The sequence below is a fragment of the Ranitomeya imitator genome, chromosome 2 (genome assembly GCF_032444005.1).
Source record: "Ranitomeya imitator isolate aRanImi1 chromosome 2, aRanImi1.pri, whole genome shotgun sequence".
NCBI classification, from domain to species: domain Eukaryota; kingdom Metazoa; phylum Chordata; class Amphibia; order Anura; family Dendrobatidae; genus Ranitomeya; species Ranitomeya imitator.
Window position 1 is genome coordinate 730,762,045 of NC_091283.1, and position 19,790 is coordinate 730,781,834.

At 45.3% G+C, this 19,790-nt stretch overlaps 1 protein-coding gene across 5 annotated transcripts in view; it reads right to left on the bottom strand.

The window, feature by feature from the left end:
* CCSER2 (coiled-coil serine rich protein 2) overlaps nt 1-19,790 on the bottom strand; it is a 253,366-nt gene that overhangs the window by 37,145 nt on the left and 196,431 nt on the right. For 3 of the 5 annotated variants that reach the window (XM_069753196.1, XM_069753195.1, XM_069753193.1), the window contains exon 9: nt 13,517-13,615. The exons of the other annotated variants lie outside the window; for them this stretch is intronic. In XM_069753196.1, the coding sequence (XP_069609297.1) occupies nt 13,517-13,615 (99 nt within the window). The remainder of the gene's footprint in view (nt 1-13,516; nt 13,616-19,790) is intronic. 5 annotated transcript variants of the gene reach the window in all.

Consider the following 19,790-nt stretch of genomic DNA (forward strand, 5'->3'; position numbering starts at 1 on the left):
TTTTAAGAGTAGGTTAATTTTAACATTGAGAGACAGAATATAAAAAATAAAATCCATAAAATCACATTTCCTAATTTTTTCCTTCACTATACAGGTCCTTCTCAAAAAATTAGCATATAGTGTTAAATTTCATTATTTACCATAATGTAATGATTACAATTAAACTTTCATATATTATAGATTCATTATCCACCAACTGAAATTTGTCAGGTCTTTTACTGTTTTAATACTGATGATTTTGGCATACAACTCCTGATAACCCAAAAAACCTGTCTCAATAAATTAGCATATTTCACCCATCCAATCAAATAAAAGTGTTTTTTAATAACAAACAAAAAAACCAACAAATAATAATGTTCAGTTATGCACTCAATACTTGGTCGGGAATCCTTTGGCAGAAATGACTGCTTCAATGCGGCGTGGCATGGAGGCAATCAGCCTGTGACACTGCTGAGATGTTATGGAGGCCCAGGATGCTTCAATAGCGGCCTTAAGCTCATCCAGAGTGTTGGGTCTTGCGTCTCTCAACTTTCTCTTCACAATATCCCAATTCTCTATGGGGTTCAGGTCAGGAGAGTTGGCAGGCCAATTGAGCACAGTAATACCATGGTCAGTAAACCATTTACCAGTGGTTTTGGCACTGTGAGCAGGTGCCAGGTCGTGCTGAAAAATGAAATCTTCATCTCCATAAAGCATTTCAGCCGATGGAAGCATGAAGTGCTCCAAAATCTCCTGATAGCTAGCTGCATTGACCCTGCCCTTGATGAAACACAGTGGACCAAAACCAGCAGCTGACATGGCACCCCACACCATCACTGACTGTTGGTACTTGACACTGGACTTCAGGCATTTTGGCATTTCCTTCTCCCCAGTCTTCCTCCAGACTCTGGCACCTTGATTTCCGAATGACATGCAAAATTTGCTTTCATCAGAAAAAAGTACTTGGGACCACTTAGCAACAGTCCAGTGCTGCTTCTCTGTAGCTCAAAAGTGGCTTTACCTGGGGAATGCGGCACCTGTAGCCCATTTCCTGCACACGCCTGTGCACGGTGGCTCTGGATGTTTCCACACCAGACTCAGTCCACTGCTTCCTCAGGTTCCCCAAGGTCTGGAATCGGTCCTTCTCCACAATCTTCCTCAGGGTCCGGTCTCCTCTTCTCGTTGTACAGCGTTTTCTGCCACATTGTTTCCTTCCAACAGACTTACCATTGAGGTGCCTTGATACAGCACTCTGGGAACAGCCTATTTGTCGAGAAATTTCTTTCTGGGTCTTACCCTCTTGCTTGAGGGTGTCAATGATGGCCTTCTTGACATCTGTCAGGTCGCTAGTCTTACCCATGATGGGGGTTTTGAGTAATGAACCAGGCAGGGAGTTTATAAAAGCCTCAGGTATCTTTTGCATGTGTTTAGAGTTAATTAGTTGATTCAGAAGATTAGGGTAATAGGTCGTTTAGAGAACCTTTTCTTGATATGCTAATTTATTGAGACAGGTTTTTTGGGTTATCAGGAGTTGTATGCCAAAATCATCAGTATTAAAACAATAAAAGACCTGACAAATTTCAGTTGGTGGATAATGAATCTATAATATATGAAAGTTTAATTGTAATCATTACATTATGGTAAATAATGAAATTTAACACTATATGCTAATTTTTTGAGAAGGACCTGTATGTTGTGTCATGTCAGGATCTAGTAAGCAGTGCCGGGCCGAGAATACTGACTACAGAAGATTTTGCTTTTCCCACTGGCACGGAGGAACAGACGAGACACTGGATCAGGACAACAAATATTTTTGCTCAGCTTTAAAAGGAAGGATGTCCACTTTCAATAAAATGGTCCTCAAAGTGTGTACAGCACATAAAGTAACAAACCTAAACATAAAATAAACTTCAGGTACTCAATCTCCCTGGGTCCAGCGCCAGCTCCCTGACGGTACTGTGGTTGTGTTTTGACTAACCAATGGTGTCACGTCAACAACACACGTCACTACTTTAGCCACTCACTGAGCTCAGTGCTCATGTAGAGAATGACGGCTCGCAACAATGAGCTCAGTGCTCATGTAGAGCAGTGTTTTTCAACCAGTGTGCCACGGCACACTAGTGTGCCGCGGCACATGGTCGGGTGTGCCGCGGGGAACGGGAGTCAGCTGTTCTCTGTGCCGACTGTCAAGCTGACAGCCGGCACAGAGAAGCTGCAGCGCGCCGGCTCCCGGAGATCAATTGTACTCGCAGACATCTACCAGCTGCGAGTACAATTGAGGCTCTGACCGCTGGGTCAGAGCGACGCCAGCAGCGTGATCAAGTCATGTGATCACGCTGCTGACGTCACTATCCGGCGCGCAGGAGACAGAAGACACTTGGTGGTAAGTGCTCCTGTGCTGTGGAGCTGAAGACACCAAAGATTCAGCGTGGGGCGGGTTTATGGGGAATATGTGGGGGGATTTATTAAGTGTGTGGGGGGATTTATTAAGTGTGTGGGGGGATTTATTAAGTGTGTGGGGGGATTTATTAAGTGTGGGGGGATTTATTCAGTGTGTGGGGGGGATTTATTCAGTGTGTGGGGGGATTTATTCAGTGTGTGGGGGGGATTTATTCAGTGTGTAGGGGGATTTATTCAGTGTGTGGGGGGGATTTATTCAGTGTGGGGGGATTTATTCAGTGTGTGGGGGGATTTATTCAGTGTGTGGGGGGATTTATTCAGTGTGTGGGGGGGATTTATTCAGTGTGTGGGGGGGATTTATTAAGTGTGTGGGGGGATTTATTAAGTGTGTGGGGGGATTTATTAAGTGTGTGGGGGGATTTATTAAGTGTGGGGGGATTTATTCAGTGTGTGGGGGGATTTATTCAGTGTGTGGGGGGGATTTATTCAGTGTGTGGGGGGATTTATTCAGTGTGTGGGGGGATTTATTCAGTGTGTGGGGGGGATTTATTCAGTGTGTGGGTGGATTTATTCAGTGTGTGGGGGGATTTATTCAGTGTCTGGGGGGGATTTATTCAGTGTGTGGGGGGGATTTATTCAGTGTGTGGGGGGGATTTATTCAGTGTGTGGGGGGATTTATTCAGTGTGTGGGGGGATTTATTCAGTGTGTGGGGGGGATTTATTCAGTGTGTGGGGGGGATTTATTCTGTGGGGGGGATTTATTCAGTGTGTGTGGGGGATTTATTCAGTGAGTGGGGGGATTTATTCAGTGTGTGGGGGGGATTTATTCAGTGTGTGTGGGGGGGATTTATTCAGTGTGTGTGGGGATTTATTCAGTGTGTGGGGGGGATTTATTCAGTGTGTGGGGGGGATTTATTCAGTGTGTACGTGGAGGGGGCTGGAATTTATTTAGCATGTGTGGGGCAGGGTGCATTTATTCTGTGTGGAAGGGGATGGATTTATTCTATCGGTAGGGGAGTGGATATATTCTGTGGGGGTGAGTGGGGAGATGGGGGTGGACACAGTAGCGAGGGGAAAAATGTGTGCTGACAGTACTGGGAGCAATGGTGATGGGATGTGTGAGGACAGTATGGGGAGTCGGGGGAATGTGTGAGGGGGGAATGTGAGGAGGAAATATGGAGAGAGCAAAGGGGTATGTTAGCAGGGGGGGATGTACAGGAGGAGGCTATTAGAAATGTGTGCAGACAGTATGGGGGGATGAAAGTGTGAGTGGACACATAATAGATACTGAGTAGTGTGAAGGTAACAGCCAGGAGGAGACAGCATGCCAAGTAGGAGTGTAATGAAGGGGCACAGTAGAGAGACTGGGCTCTCTATGAGGGACACAGTATGAGAAGGCAGCGTGAAGTATGGAAAAGAGAGAGAGGGCAGTGTGGATGGCATGTACCATAAGAGGGACAGTGAGGGTCATATTATGTGCTGGGAATAAAGTGAGGGGCAATTATTTACTCAGGGGCTCAGCCTAGGGCAGATATTGTTATTCCGGAGCATTATAATAACACTGCTATCTTTAAGGGTGTTGTGTCGGGATGTGCTGCAGAAGACAGGAGAAGATGGAAGTCTGCAGAAACGAGCTCTGGCGGTGGATGAGAAGAGTCATCATGGCATCTGGACAAGGTGAAGATGAAAAGAAAGAGGCGACTCCACAAACAACGTCATCTATCAGGTATCTGGATGTAAATGTGTTTTTTTTGTGATACTAATTCTCATTTTTATTTGTTAGGAACATTAAAGGGGATGTCCAAGGTTGTGATGAGTCTGCAGTCATACTATGTGACTGCAGACTTCTGAATTCTCACAGTGCACACTGCTATCATAATTCTCTGATGTTGGTGATTTACATACATGCGGTCACGTGCTGACTAGACATGTGTGGCCTCATTCAATGAAAATGAATTGACTGAGGCCGGACACGTCTAGTTAGAATGTGGCCAGAAGTATCCAAATCACATACTTGTGCTGTCATGACCGTCCACTCTGGCCACCGGCAAGGGAGAATCCTGAAAGTGTGCAGTGCTTGCGCTGTGAGAATTCAGAAGCCTGCAGTCACATAGAATGACTGCAGACTTTCATCTCAAACCTGGACGCACCATTTTGTGCCATTTTGGTTGGTGGTGTGCCTCGGGATTTTTTAAGTATAAAAAGTGTGCCGCGGCTCAAAAAAGGTTGAAAATCACTGATGTAGAGGATAATGGCTCATGAACAGCTGAGCTCAGTGACTGCCTAGATAGAGCAGTGAAAAGACTGGGATCAAAGCAGTGGCAATAAGCCAGAGCGTGACTCCCTGATGAGTTTGTTAATTCCTTTACCTTACACACTTTAGCGGATTATTTTAGTGAACGTAGACATTTCCTTTAATAATCGAAATAACAGATGCGTGTATGTGTATATACAGTGTGGGCCATGTACATGGATACACCTAAATAAAATGGGAATGGTTGGTGATATCAATTTCCTGTTTGTGACACATTAGTATCTGGGAGGGGGAAAACTTTTCAAGATGGGTGGTGACCATGGCGGTCATTTTGAAATCGGCAATTTGGGTCCAACTTTATGTCATGTGACACATCAAACTTATTGAGAATTTCACAAGAAAAACAATGGTGTGCTTGGTTTTAATGTAACTTTATTCTTTCATGAGTTATTTAAACATTTCTCTTTGTTTACAGCCATTGACATGCCGCAGAGGATAACACGTGAGGAGCGGATAGAAATTGTGTTGATGTCTGGTGAACGCAGTACCCGGGTCCCATTCTACAGTTAGCAAACTGCTTGCCAAATTTCGGTTCAGTGTTGGATTTTCCAAAATGTGGATGCAAGAAAACTGTCACTAATGAAGAAACATCAGTGGCTGTCCTAGCATCATTCAGCAAGAGCCCACAGTGTAGCACTCGCCGCATGACGCTGGAGAGTGGCATCAGTCGAACATGTCTTCGGCAGATATTAGCTACTCACAAAGGGCACCCTTACAAAATCCAGTCAACGAGGATGACCCAGACTGGAGGCGCGCTGAGTTTGCAGAATAGGCAAAACAAAAATTGGAACATAAGTTGTGCAACATTTGAAACAACAGATACTGGAAGCCTGCGCTAGAATTTCTTCTGCGGTGTTGCTATCAGTATGTCAAGAGTGGGAGAAGAGGGTTGCATTGACAATCCAAGACAATAGGCAGCACTTTGAACACATTTTATAAGTGGTCATAAACTTGTAAATAACTCATGAAAGAATAAAGTTATGTTAAAACCAAGCACCCAACACCCTTGATTTTCTTGTGAAATTCTCAATAAGTTTGATGTGTCACATGACTCCCTGCCCATTGGAAAAAATAAAGTTGGATCCAAAATGACCGACTTCAAAAGAGCCGCCATGGTCACCACCCATCTTCAAAAGTTTTCCCCCTCCCATATACTAATGTGCCACAAACAGGAAGTTGATATCACCAACCATTTCCATTGTATTTAGGTGTATCCATACAAATGGCCCAACCTGTATATTATATATACACATATACACTACCGTTCAAAAGTTTAGGGTCACCCAGACAATTTTGTGTTTTCCATGAAAACTCATACTTTTATTAATCAAATGAGTTGCCAAATTAATTGAAAATCTAGTCCAGACATTGACAAGGTTCGAAAAAAATATTTTTATTTGCATATCATACTGTTAAGCTGCTCCCACAACAGCTCAATGGGGTTGAGAACTGGTGACTGCGCTGGCCACTCCATTACAGATAGAATACCAGCTGCTTGCTTCTTCCCTAAATAGTTCTTACCTAATTTAGAGGTGTGCTTTGGGTCATTGTCCTGTTGTAGGATGAAATTGGCTCCAATCAAGCGCTGTCCACAGGGTATGACATGGCAGTGCAAAATGGAGTGCTAGCCTTCCTTATTCAATATCCCTTTTACCTTGTACAAATCTCCCACTTTACCAGCACTAAAGCAACCCCAGACCATCACATTACCTCCACCATGCTTGACAGATGGCGTCAGGCACTCTTCCAGCATCTTTTCAGTTGTTCTGTGTCTCACAAATGTTCTTCTGTGTGATCGAAACACCTCAAACTTGGATTCGTCTGTCCATAACACTTTTTTACAATCTTCCTCTATCCAATGTCTGTGTTCTTTTGCCCGTATTAATCTTTTCCTTTTATTAGCCAGTCTCAGATATGGCTGTTACTTTGCCGCTCTGCCCTGAAGGCCAGCATCTCGGAGTTGGTTCTTCACTGCAGACATTGACACAGGCGTTTTGCATGTACTATTTAATGAAGCTGCCAGTTGAGGACCTGTGAAGAGTCGATTTCTCAAACTACAGACCCTAATGTACTTGTCTTGTTGCTCAGTTGTGCAGCGGGGCCTCCCACTTCTCTTTCTACTCTGGTTAGAGCCTGTTTGTGCTCTCCTCTGAAGGGAGTAGTACACACTGTTGTAGGAAATCTTCAGTTTCTTGGCAATTTCTCGTATGGAATAGCCTTCATTTCTCAGAACAAAGACTATACTGCCCAGTTTCGCATGAAAGTTTTTTTTTCTGGCCATTTATAGAGTTTAATGGAGCCAACAACTGTAATGCTTCTGATTCTCAACTAGCTCAAAGGAAGGTCAGGTTTATAGGTTCTCTAATTAGCCAAACTGTTTTCAGCTGTGCTAACATACTTGCACAAGGGTTTTCAGGGGTATTCTAACCATCCTTTAGCCTTCTTACACAGTTAGCAAACACAAAGTACCATAAGAACACACTGGAGTGATGGTTGTTGAAATGGGCCTCTATACACTTATGAAGATATTGCATTACAAACCAGAAATTTGCAGCTACAATAGTCATTTACCACATTAACAATGTATAGAGTATTTCTGAATCATTTAATGTTAGCTTCATTGGAAAAAACTGTGCTTTTCTTTCAAAATAAGGAAATCTCTAAGTGACCCTAAACTTTTGAACGGTAGTGTACAGTATAATACATAAAAACACACAATTTGTGTAAAATGCTACATCTGCATGTAAAAGTATACTATATATATGTGTATATATCGGTATCCATGCATCCACCATATATACAGTAAAAAGGAGAGAAGAGTGAAATCTCAATCTCTGCACAGTATTCTTCGGTGTATCAAGATGATTGTTTCAGAAGTAAACTGAATTTAAATGAATCTCAGAACTCTTGTGATATTGACTGCCGCCTCGACTATCTGATAAGACTTGGAAAATTGCAGCTAGAGCTGATTAAGTGACAGTGACTGATACGTGAAGACCCATCTGTATTCTATTCCTGCTCTTCCGACTCCCACATGCTGTATTTAAAGCAGAGCGATTGCTGGCACTCCACGTCTAGGACACCGTTACTGCAGTGACTTTTCTGCTAATTCATTACAATCCAGTGTAACTCCGTAACTGCTGAGAAAAAGTGTTCGCTTTAGATCCTTACAATCTTTCTCGGGAGGCACCTGTAAAACCACCACAAACAGCCCTATAAATATAGGTAGCATTTATCTCTACAAATAGAGCCTGTCCTAAAGAGAAAAAATCAAAAAGGTAGAAAATGGGTCAAACAAAACAGATGGGCGCCTCCTCACTCTAGAAGGCATTTTCCAGGAGTTGGTGATGAGCAGATCTGTCCGCTGAACGCGCTGCCTTACAGGAAAGGAGCAAATTAAAGATGCAGGTCCGTACTTCTGTCGGACAAAACGCCACAAGGAAAAAAATGGTGTGCTATGTTTCTGATGGAACAATGACATAATCGAGCAGCAGTCAATCACCAAGGGGCAGGGCGAGTAAGGGGGCACTCCCCACATGAACGTCATGGCATTATAATTCAGGCTGCTGTATTTTGATCACTCCTCTTAACCAAATCTTGGTTCACACAGAGTGTCAGTATTGGGATAAAAAAAAAAGAAAAAGTTGGGGCTTCAGGAAGAAAACCGACAGGGAGGCCGCCACTCTCTAAATTATCCCACAGATTTGCAGTCATAAGCGCATTAGGCTACTTTCACACTAGCGACAATGGCCTCCGTCGCAATGCGTCGTTTTGGAGAAAAAACGCATCCTGCAAAGTTGCCTGCAGGATGCGTTTTTTCTCCATAGACTTTCATTAGCGACGCATTGCGACGGATTGCCACACGTCGCATCCGTCATGCGACGGATGCGTCATGTTTTGGCGGACCGTCGGCACAAAAAAACGCTACCTGTAACGTTTTTTGTGCGTCGTGTCCGCCATTTCCGACCGCGCATGCGCGGCCTGAACTCCGTCCCCTCCTCCAGGACCTTACAATGGGGCAGCGGATGCGTTGAAAAACTGCATCCGCTGCCCCCGTTGTGCTTTTACTTCACAGAATGCCTCGGTACGTCAGCCCAACACACTGCGACAGGCCCGTACCGATGCTAGTGTGAAAGTAGCCTTAGCCTCATTTATTAATCAGTGGCTACCCACTGGGGAAGATGCTTCCACAAATGGCATGTCATGGGAGCATAAGGTTTATACAAGAGATTCCACTTGATTTATACACAACCTATTCAGACAATCTTTCTGTCTTTCAAAAAAACAATAAAATAACTATCCAAGTGGTGGGCGCATGCCCCAGGACTACAACCTGTTAGTCGAATGGCAAACGAAAAAGGAAAAGAGTCAGCACCGCAAAAATAATGTAATAGAAGAGACAATTTCATTACATCAACAGCAACAACAACAGAGCTCCAGAATGGATATTTCATAGTGTAAAACAATTACCGTATTTACGGAAACAGACAAGTTAGAAGAGCTGAGAAATCCTTTTTAAAGGGAATCTGTAGCAGGTTTTTCTATGTAATCTAAAGACAGCATGAGTTAGGCGTTAAATAACTGAATTCAGCGATGTGTCACTTATCAGGCTGTGTGATGTTTACTTACAAGGAAGGTTTTCTACCTAGGATATCATTGTTGCCCAAGTTGCCAGGTGCCAAGTTGTCAGAGTCCTCTTCTGATAAGCAGCTCACTGTCTATAGACAATGTGCACAGCAAGCATGGGAGTAAGCCACAGCGGCCGGCTCCTGCCTCCTGTGTCCCGCTGCTCTACCGCTGGCACTCCTCCACCTCAGCCAGAGCAGGTACATCCGGATTATAACACGCACCCCCCATTTCTCCCACATTCTTGGAGGAGAAAAGTGTGTTTTATATTCCGAAAAATACGGTATGTCGTATGCCAGGTCCCCATGTATGGAGATGACTCAGGAACTCAGCTTGCACAGTAACCAACAGATGACTGCTGTGTTACACAGTTAGCATCTGCCCACAACAATAGTGTCTAGTGATGAGCGAGCATGCTCGGATAAGGCGTTAATAGAGTATCTTCGGCGTGCTCTAATACTATGTTCAAGTCGCCGTGCCTGCATATCTCACGGCTGTTTGACAACCGAAACACATGCAGGGAATGCCTGCCGAAGATACTCTATTAGCACACAAGTATGATGGGATAACACCTTATCAGAGAACGCTCACGCATCAGTAGTAGCGACTTAACCCTGCTCTGATCGCACTTATCCACAGCGGTGGGCTTAGGAAAAATGGCCATAAGAGGCAGCGCATGCGCAGATTGAGAACTTGGGATGGCAAGTGCAGGGACTCCCAACAATTTCTGAAAGCTTGGAGCCCGCTGCAGCCTTACAGTGCCGAACACTCCCTCATCCCAGCCCGAGGCATCGCCCTACTACTGCCGCTTCCAGCTTCCTGCAACAGAGACCCTGTCTCATGGGACCAAGCTCCATCGCAGCTACCCTCCCCCTTCCCGGTAAGCTACATCCGGATTATACGGTGCACCCCCATTTTCTCCAAATTTCGGCGAAAGAAAGTGTGTCTCATAATCAATACAGTAAGTACCAATGCTAGTGCACCAGTGGCCCATTGTTGAAGGCCCTTGTGCGGAATGCCACTATGGCTGCCATGTTTGTCTTCCTGTGGAAAATGTTTTTTGTCCTCAACATTGAAATACAGTATATATTGCAGATTCGAATCCCACAAGGGAATTTAAAAAATAGACACACACATTCAGACACACATACAAATCTATAGCTATATATTTTCTCCTGTAAAAAAAAAAAAGTAGTAAGAAAAACTAAGAATATTGGTATTGTCATGTTTGTAAAGGGATAATATATCAAAATATAATATTACTAGATGGAGGCCCGATGCGATAGCATCGGGAGGGCGGTAATGTCACGATGGGGGCAGGCTTTGCAGCGTTGAGAATCTCTCCCCCTCATGTGCGCACCCACCTATCCACTCTCTCTCTTTCCCCATATGCTGAGTTCTCCCGTCTGTGCTCTCTTCTTTGACCTGCCTACCCCATGTGCTATCCCCCTTGTCTGCTGTCTCTCCTTCCTGTGTTCTCCCATCATGTGCTGTGGTGTATACAGTGTGTGTGTGTGTGTGTGTGTGTGTGGGGGTGGGGGGTGCATATACAGTGTGTGTGTATTGCGACGGTGTTCCGCTGGTGGTACCGCGCAAGAGGCTGCAGTTTCCATATTGAGACACCCATCATTTGGGTGTCCCAATATGGAGGTCGGTGAACTTCCACCACTTGGAATTCTGGGATCTGGACACATCTGCATGTGTTCAGATAGCTGTCCTAACAAATTTCTGTCAAAGTAACAAGGTAGTGGCCATTTTAACTTCATAGTGATTACGTCCCTATACAAAACAATTGCGATTGGCTAGGTAAAAGTATTTAGTTATTTATTTATGATGACATTTCTTTTATTTATTTTTTCTATTCTCGTAAAACACCTTTAACTATGCCAGCATTTACTCTCAAAATTTATGTAAGAAAAATAATCTAAGTTATTTGATTGGTTGCACTGTTTTCCATAAATCTTTTTAATTGGGTCTAGTTCTGTACTCAAAGACAACACATCAGAAAGCAATATGGGTTAAAGTACAACAGACACAAGTTAGGAACAAGCTGTTGGTAATCACATAACCTTTGGTTTTGGTAATGCTCACGGATTGGGATTATAAACACTTGTTGCAAGAAAATGCAAGAAATTTGATGCAAGAAAACTTACTGACGCAACACACAATTTTTTTTTTTTTTTTACACTACCACTGTGGGAATAGAGAAGTAAAAATGATATGTACTGTATGCATGTATGTATGTATGTATGTATGTATGTATGTATGTATGTATGTATGTATATATATATATATATATATATATATATATATATATATATGCATCGTGATTACTCGCTAATCCCGCTAGCCTGCACAGTAGCTCCGCCCCACCACATCACCACACACAATCCCGCCCCCCACAATACCACACACAATCCCGCCCCCACCATATTACCACACACAATCCCGCCCCCACCACAATACCACACACAATCCCGCCCCCACATTACCACACACAATCCTGCCCCCCACCACATTACCACACAATACCACCCGCCACACATAATCCTGCCCCCCACCACCACACAATACCGCCCCTCACATTACCACACATAATCCCGCCCCCACCACATCACCACAAATAATCCCGCCCCCCCACATCACCACACAATCCTGCCCCCCTACCACACAATCCCGCCCCCACCACATCACCACACATAATCCCGCCCCCACCACATCACCACACATAATCCCGCCCCCCAACAAATCACCACACATAATCCCGCCCCCCAACACCACATTACCACACATAATCCCGCCCCCACACCACCACACATAATCCCCCCACATCACCACACATAATCCCGCCCCCAACACATCACCACACATAATCCCACCCCACCACACCCACATTACCACACATAATCCCGCCCCCAACACATCAGCACACATAATCCCGCCCCCCAATACCACACATAATCCCGCCCCCACACCACCACACATAATCCCCCCACATCACCACACATAATCCCGCCCCCAACACATCACCACACATAATCCCACCCCCCCACCACATATAATCCCCCCACCACGTCACCACACATAATCCCGCCCCCACCACACCCACATTACCACACATAATCCCGCCCCCAACACATCACCACACATAATCCAGCCCCCCCATCCCATTAACACACACAATACCGCCCCCCCACCACCACACATAATCCCGCCCCCACCATATCACCACACATAATCCCGCCCCCACCACATCACCATACATAATCCCACCCCTACCACATCACCACACATAATCCTGCCCCCACACCACCACAGATAATCCCACCCCCCACCACATTACCACACATAATCCCGCCCCCCACCACATTACCACACATAATCCCGCCCCCCACCACATCACCAGATAATCCCACCCCCCCACCACATTACCACAGATAATCCCGCCCCCCACCACATTACCACACATAATCCCCCCCCCTACATTACCATACGAGGCTCCATCCCCCACACTACCACACGAGGCTCCATCCCCACACATTACCACAATTAGCAATGAGCGTGCCGAGCGTTAGCTGGCTGGAAAAAGCCTATATATATATATTAAGATGGCCGTCGGTCAAGTCCTTGACGGGAGATGTGTGTCATCGCAGTTTTTAGCTGCGGTGATGTGAGCTCGGAAGCATGCTCCAGAACATAGAGTGCTGAAACAGTTATTTGGGCCATTCCAAGGCCAGGTTTTATGAACGGTCACAAGAGATGGGTGGGAGTGACAGCTCACATATCCCGACCCCAGGGGCATAGTTTGGCAGATAAAATGGAGGCTGAGTCCCTCATTCAGTGTCTGTGGCTAGGGGTGTGGAGACCTCCAGTGTGTGTTGCTAAAGGCACTGACCTGAGCGGGCAGACCTGCAATACCACATAGACTATTTATTTTCAGCCAGAAAAGGCTCTGTTTTGTTTTGCCATCCAGAGCAGTTTATGAAGTTAAATTAACTTGCCTGGACTATTGCATGGAAACCGCCTCCTGTGCCTACCTCAAGAGCAGCTGAGTATATATTACTAATACATGTGTGACAAGCTGCTGTTAACAAGAAATCGCATGTAATGTTCAAGGGTGAAAGCTGCTTTGCTTCTCTGTGAGGAAATGTAGCTCAACACAGTATATAATTACAAGACACTGAACACTTTACTCACTGAACTTCTCCTCCAGGAGGTCTGAGTATACTTGTCATGCTGTTTTGGCTTTACAGCCTTTGACTCTTGGCTTTCCTTTTGACATTTGCATGTTGTTTTCTTGAGAAGAGAAAAAAAAAATTATAAAGGTTGGCCAACAGTTATAAGCAAGAAATGCAATCAATATGACTTTGACCCATGTTGTATCAAACTAGTAAAACTGCCAGTATGTCTGTAAGTATAAGAAACTTTGTAGCACAACAGATGCAAGTGTGATTACTGACACAGCTCCAGACTGGCAATATGCAGGAGTGTGCATTACAGCAGAGCTAACTGACCATCAGTATGGTCGGACCAGAGTACCTAGACACAGTCTGTGTCCGGTACCGGGGGCAGCGGTCTGTAAACCAGCCAGCTCCTGCCCTACATAGCACACATGTTGCATGGAGCAGAAAACTGGATTTCAGGTCTTCAGGACAGGAAAGTATTGCACTGTTGTGACTATGTGTGACCCACACCCAATCCGTCTCTCTCTATCCCACGCCCTTCCTCAATTTATACCTTCCCCTGCTTCATCTTTTAGAGTAACTCGGAGAGTGGGGATGGCTGGGACTGGGTGTGGTGGTAACGAAGAGTGATAAGATCTCGATGTCTGGTTGCTTGGTCCTGGGGTAGACTGTGCTGCCAGGTGGGGTAGACCTCTTACTGCTGCGGCAGCAGGCTGTTTCAGTCTGCCCTGCTGGCCTCCAGGGATTGCACAATTACCTGGGTCAGGTGGTCGGATTGTGTGCAGCTCTTGCTCAACCTCTGTCCCAGCGTGACGGTCCTGCAATACTGGCCAGTCGGAATCTCTGGTGTGCCATGGCCAATCAGCGTGGCGTTGACATATCAGCGGCGCCCACCCCTTCAGCCCCCCCTTTCCAATGCAATATCGCACAACAGTAATTTGAAGATAGTGCCTGCATCGGATCAACACTTGCATTGTCCTGCTACCGGCACTCACCGAAGCCTAAAGCACACCAGTGACACAAGGGTGCTCTTCTGGGACTGCAGACAGGGTAGGTTGTTGACATCTGGGGACTGATTATCGATTATCCTTGTATCCATCATCCCCAAAATGTATGACCCATTCTGGATCTAAGACAGCTTAACAACGGCTGCATCACCACAGGATGTAGTTGCTTCGGTCAGTAGCACCATCCATGGAGGCTGGGGAGTTTCTGTCCTCGGCAGACATTCACGACACCTATTTTCATTTACCTATCTTTCTGGTTTATCAGTGATTTCTTCGCTTTGCACTCAATCAGGATCGCTTTCAGTTCAGGGCTCTTATCTTTGGGCTGGCAACTCAACTGCGCTCAGGGTGTTTACAAACTCCTGGCCCCAGTCATGGCTTTGCTCAGGATCAGGGAGGTGGTGGTAATCCCCTATCTGGACAATACTGTGGTCAAGGCTCCTTCTTTTTTCCAGAATCTGAACAATTTGCAGATTGTTCTAGATTCCCTGGAACAATTCGAATGGATTGTCAAAGTCGGCATTAGTTCTATCTAACACAGCGGCTTTGGTTCCTTGTGAAGATATTTTACACAGTTGAAGCATCAATCTTTCTTCTAGAATAGAAGAGGCTAGCGCTGCCATCCTCTGTCAGAATTCTGAAGCAGCCAGAGACATTCTCTGCGGTTTTGCATGAGAGTGTTGGAGAAGCAACGTTCAAGGCACTCCCGTTTGCACAATTGAATTCCAGTCCACTACAGAACACACTTTTAGCCTCTTGGGACAGGTCAATACAGTCTCTAAACAGTTCAGTCCTCCTTCCACTTCACTGTTGCCAGTCTCTCAGGTGGTGGTTGACGTTACCCCTAATAATCCAGGGACGCGTCTTCTGCCTCATCCAGTGGCAAGTTCTGGTCATGGATGCCAGCCTTATCGGATGTGGGGGCCATCTTCCGTCACATGATGGCTCAGGGATTCTGGAACAGTCCGTAGAGAGTCCTTACGAGCAATGTGTTGGCTCAGGGCTGCCCGTCTGGCTCTTCTACATTGCCAGCACCTGGTGCTAGAATTGCCCCTCAGGATCCAGTCAGACAATAATGTGTGGCCTATATTAACCATCAAGAAGGAAAACAGTCTATCCACAATGTCAGAGGTGGCAGAGATACTCAGATGGGCAGAACACAAAGTTCCTCTGATCTCAGCAGTTCATATACCAGCAGTGAACAACTGGGCAGCAGACTTCTTGAGCCACCAGCAGCTAACGGCAGGAGAATGGGCTTTTCACCCAAAGTGTACATGCAGATTTGTTATTAAAGGGGCACACCAGAGGCCGATCTGCTGGAATCCAGACTAAACTACAAGAAACCAAGATCTCGGGAACCTCAGGCAGTTGCAACCAACGTATTGGCAATTCCCTGGTCAAGGTTCTCCTTGCCTTGCCTATTCCGGTCTCTAACTCTTCAGACCAGGCTCCTAGGGAAGGTCAAGGCAGAGGGGATTCCAGTTATCCCTATCACCATAGATTAGCCTTGGAAGCATTGGTTCGCAGATGTGTTCAACCCTTTGGTAGATGTCGCTTGGACTCTTCCTCACTGCACAAATCTTCTGTCTAAGGGTCTGTTTTTCTACCACAATTTAGTGTCGCTCAATTTAACAGCAAAGCTGTTGAGGCCGAGGTTCTGAGGGCAGCGAGTTTGTCAGAATCAGTTATCCATACCGTGATTGGGGCACTGAAACCCTCCTCGCTGCAAATCTATCACCGCACTTGTAAGACCTACTTTCGCTGGTTTGGATCTTCTGGAATTTCTCCAATGTTCTTTTCTTTGCGTTTACTGCTCTCTCCTTCTTGCAGTCAGGGCTGGAGTCAGGGTTAGCAATTAGTTCTCTTAAGGGACAGGTGTTACTTAGATTCTCTTGTTTCAGAGAGATGTGGCCTCTAGTCCTCAGGACTTTTCTTCAGGGGGTAGCACATGCTAGACCACCTTATCAGCCTCCCCGTGATCCATGGGACCTTAATGTAGGTCTTTGTGACTCTTAAGTCAGCATCATTTTACCCTCTCAGAGAGATTTCTGTGCTTCATTTTATAAAGTAGCTTTCCTTATAGCTATAACCTCTAAAACATTTTGATATATACTACCGAGTTGCTTCTGATCGGAATCTGCCTGAAGAATGATCAGGTCACTACTTTTAGCCACTTCATGCTTTCGAAAAGCTAAGTGTTTAAAAGAAGCTCAAAAAGACAGAACACATGCACGGCAAGTTGTATTGACAATGCAGTGTGCATGTTCATTCTGTTTAGTGACTTTTCAAATCGGGTTTCATGTGAATTCTGCCTAAAAAATATTTAGCGTAATACCCAAAATTAGACATGGAGCCTGCAGAGGAGAAAACTGTGATAAATGTAAGATACAAGTGATAAATGTCCAGGTAATGTATAATAGTGTTATTAATCTGAATAAGTCACCAGAAACAACAATTAAACTATAGGCTCTCTATTACCTATCACTTAGTCAGACGCTTTTTGTTTAAGGCTATGTTCACACTTTGCGGATTCCACTGCGGATTTTTCCGCAGCAGAATTCCAAAATCCGCAGTGAAAACCCGTTGCGGTTTTTACTGCGGATTTATCGCGGTTTTTACTGCGTTTTCTTCTGCGGATTTTCATCTGCAGTTTTCTATTGGAGCAGGTGAAAATCCGCAGAAAAGAAGTGACATGCTGCGGAATGTAATCCGCAGCGTTTCCGCGCGGATTTTTCTGCAGCATGTGCACAGCGTTTTTTGTTTCCCATAGGTTTACATTGTAATGTAAACTCATGGGAAACTGCTGCGGATCCGCAGCGGTCAAATCCGCTGCGGATCCGCAGCAAAATCCGCAAAGTGTGAACATAGCCTTAGGGCTCTAATGAGCAGAAATTAGAGATATTTCAACCATATACCGTATTTTTCGGATTATAAGACGCACTTTTTTGCCCCAAAATTTTGGAGGAAAATGGGTGTGTGTCTTATAAAGCGGATATACCTTACCGGCCGCGGTGGAGCAGGGTCGCTGCTGGAGGATGCAAGAGTGGCGCGTTGCTGCAGGCCGTAGGCTGGGATGAGGGGGTGTTCAGATGTGCGCCGCTGCGGGTGTTCAGTAGTGCAGGGGCTCCACCGACATTTTGTGAAAGCCCAGAGCCCCCTGTACTTACATGGTTTACTATGCGGTGGACTCAGGGAAAATGGCTGCCATGGCGGCTCATGTGCAGATAGAGATCTCGGGAGCAGCACACATCCGAACACCCCCTCATCCCAGTCTGCAGCAACCCTCCTCTCTTGCCTCCTCCAGCAGCGACCCTGCTCCACCGCAGCCACCACCCATGGTAAGCAATAAGACGCATGGATTGTAAGAAACACCACCATTTTATTAAAACAAAAAGTTTTTTTCTTATTTCTCTCCTCAAAATTTGGGGTGTGCCTTATAATCCGGTGCGTCTTATAAACCGCAAAAAAACGGTAGCTCCTAACCATAGGACCAGGCATTGTGCACAGTATACATTTACTCCTGCAGCTGTGCATTTTGGTTATTCAGAAGAGATATAAGCGCTCATGTGGCAGCACAGTTGTGCAGACAATGAGGAGTCAACACATGACATTTCATTAGACGTTTGAAGGATAAGATATATCTGATATTAACGGTTTATCGTGGAACTTGTTGGACTTTTCTGTATGGACAGATCGCACAATAATATTGTGGTTTCATGATTAGATCTCAGGAACCAGTGCTTATTATTAAAGGGAGTCAGTCAGTAGAGTCAACCCTCATAAGCCATCTATATGGGCATGTTGATCCTAGAAAATCTAATAAAATGAGACCTTGATATCTGTAATCTGAAATCTTATTCCAAAGAAATCCACATTTTTCTTACATGTAATTGAGCTGTTACGATCTATGACCTGAACATAGATTTCCCCAAGAACCTGCTTCCAGAGCTTATTCTTTAAGGGGCATTCTCATCTCCAAGATCCTACCCCAAGGAGTAGCAATATTAGCAAATAAATACCTTCAATTAGAAAGTAGTATAGTTTTCTGATTCGCTATGTCTCTTTCCTCATGTATAAAGATCAGAATAAACTGAACCAGAGCAGTATATATACCATATATACTCGAGTATAAGCCGAGATTTTCAGCCCATTTTTTTGGGCTGAAAGTCCCCCTCTCAGCTTATACTCGAGTCATACCCCGGGGGTCGGCAGGGGAGGGGGAGCGGGGGCTGTCTAGTTATACTTGGAGGAAAACCGAAAAAAATTCAAAAAAAGACCTAAAAGAATATGCTTTATTATCAATAAATTTAAAACTAGGAACCACTTATAACCTAAAAACCAAAAGTAGGGAGCCTACGGGTCAGGATCTGCTAGTAATGAAATACAGAACACAAAAAAATATGTAATAATCGGAAAGGACCAGGGAGGATAGTGGTGCCTAACCCTAAACAATTCCCTTCCTTGCAGCAGAGGTTGGCACCCTGGGATACAAAATGGCGACCCCGCTCAACGTAGACGGACCCTGGAGACCCTAATAGGTATCCCTACCAAAAGGCTGTCTACCGCTCATTACAGTCATGAATATGCGGCTCCACCTCCCGTAGAGGTGGAGCCGCATATTCATAACTGAAAATGAGCAGTAACTGTGACCGCTCAATACCGGAAGAAGATGCAGCGCCGGGAGAAGCAGGGACTGCAGGGACCGCGCCAGGAGCAGGTAAGTATACGGGGAGGGAAGCGCTGCGCGATATTTACCTGCTCCTCGCTCCGATGCGGCTCCGTCTCCAACGTCCTCTGGCAGTGACGCTCAGGTCACAGGGCGCGGTGACGTAGTCAGTGCGCGCCCTCTGCTGAGCGTCAGTGCTGGAGACGGAGCCACACGAGGAGCAGGTAAATATTGAAAGCGCCGGCACACTGAGCAAGATAGGTGAATATGTGATTTTTTTTTATTGCAGCAGCAGCATTATATATTGGACAGCTTTCTATGGAGCATCTATGGGGTAATAATCAACGGTGCAGAGCATTATAAATGGCACAGCTTTCTATGGAGCATCTATGGGGCCATAATGAAAGGTGCAGAGCATTATATATGGCACAGCTTTATGTGGAGCATCTATGGGGCCATAATCAACGGTGCAGAGCATTCCATATGGCACAGCTTTATGTGGAGCATCTATGGGGCCATAATGAACGGTGCAGAGCATTCTATATGGCACAGCTTCATTATGGCCCCATAGATGCTCCATATAAACGGTGCAGAGCATTCCATATGGCAGTTTT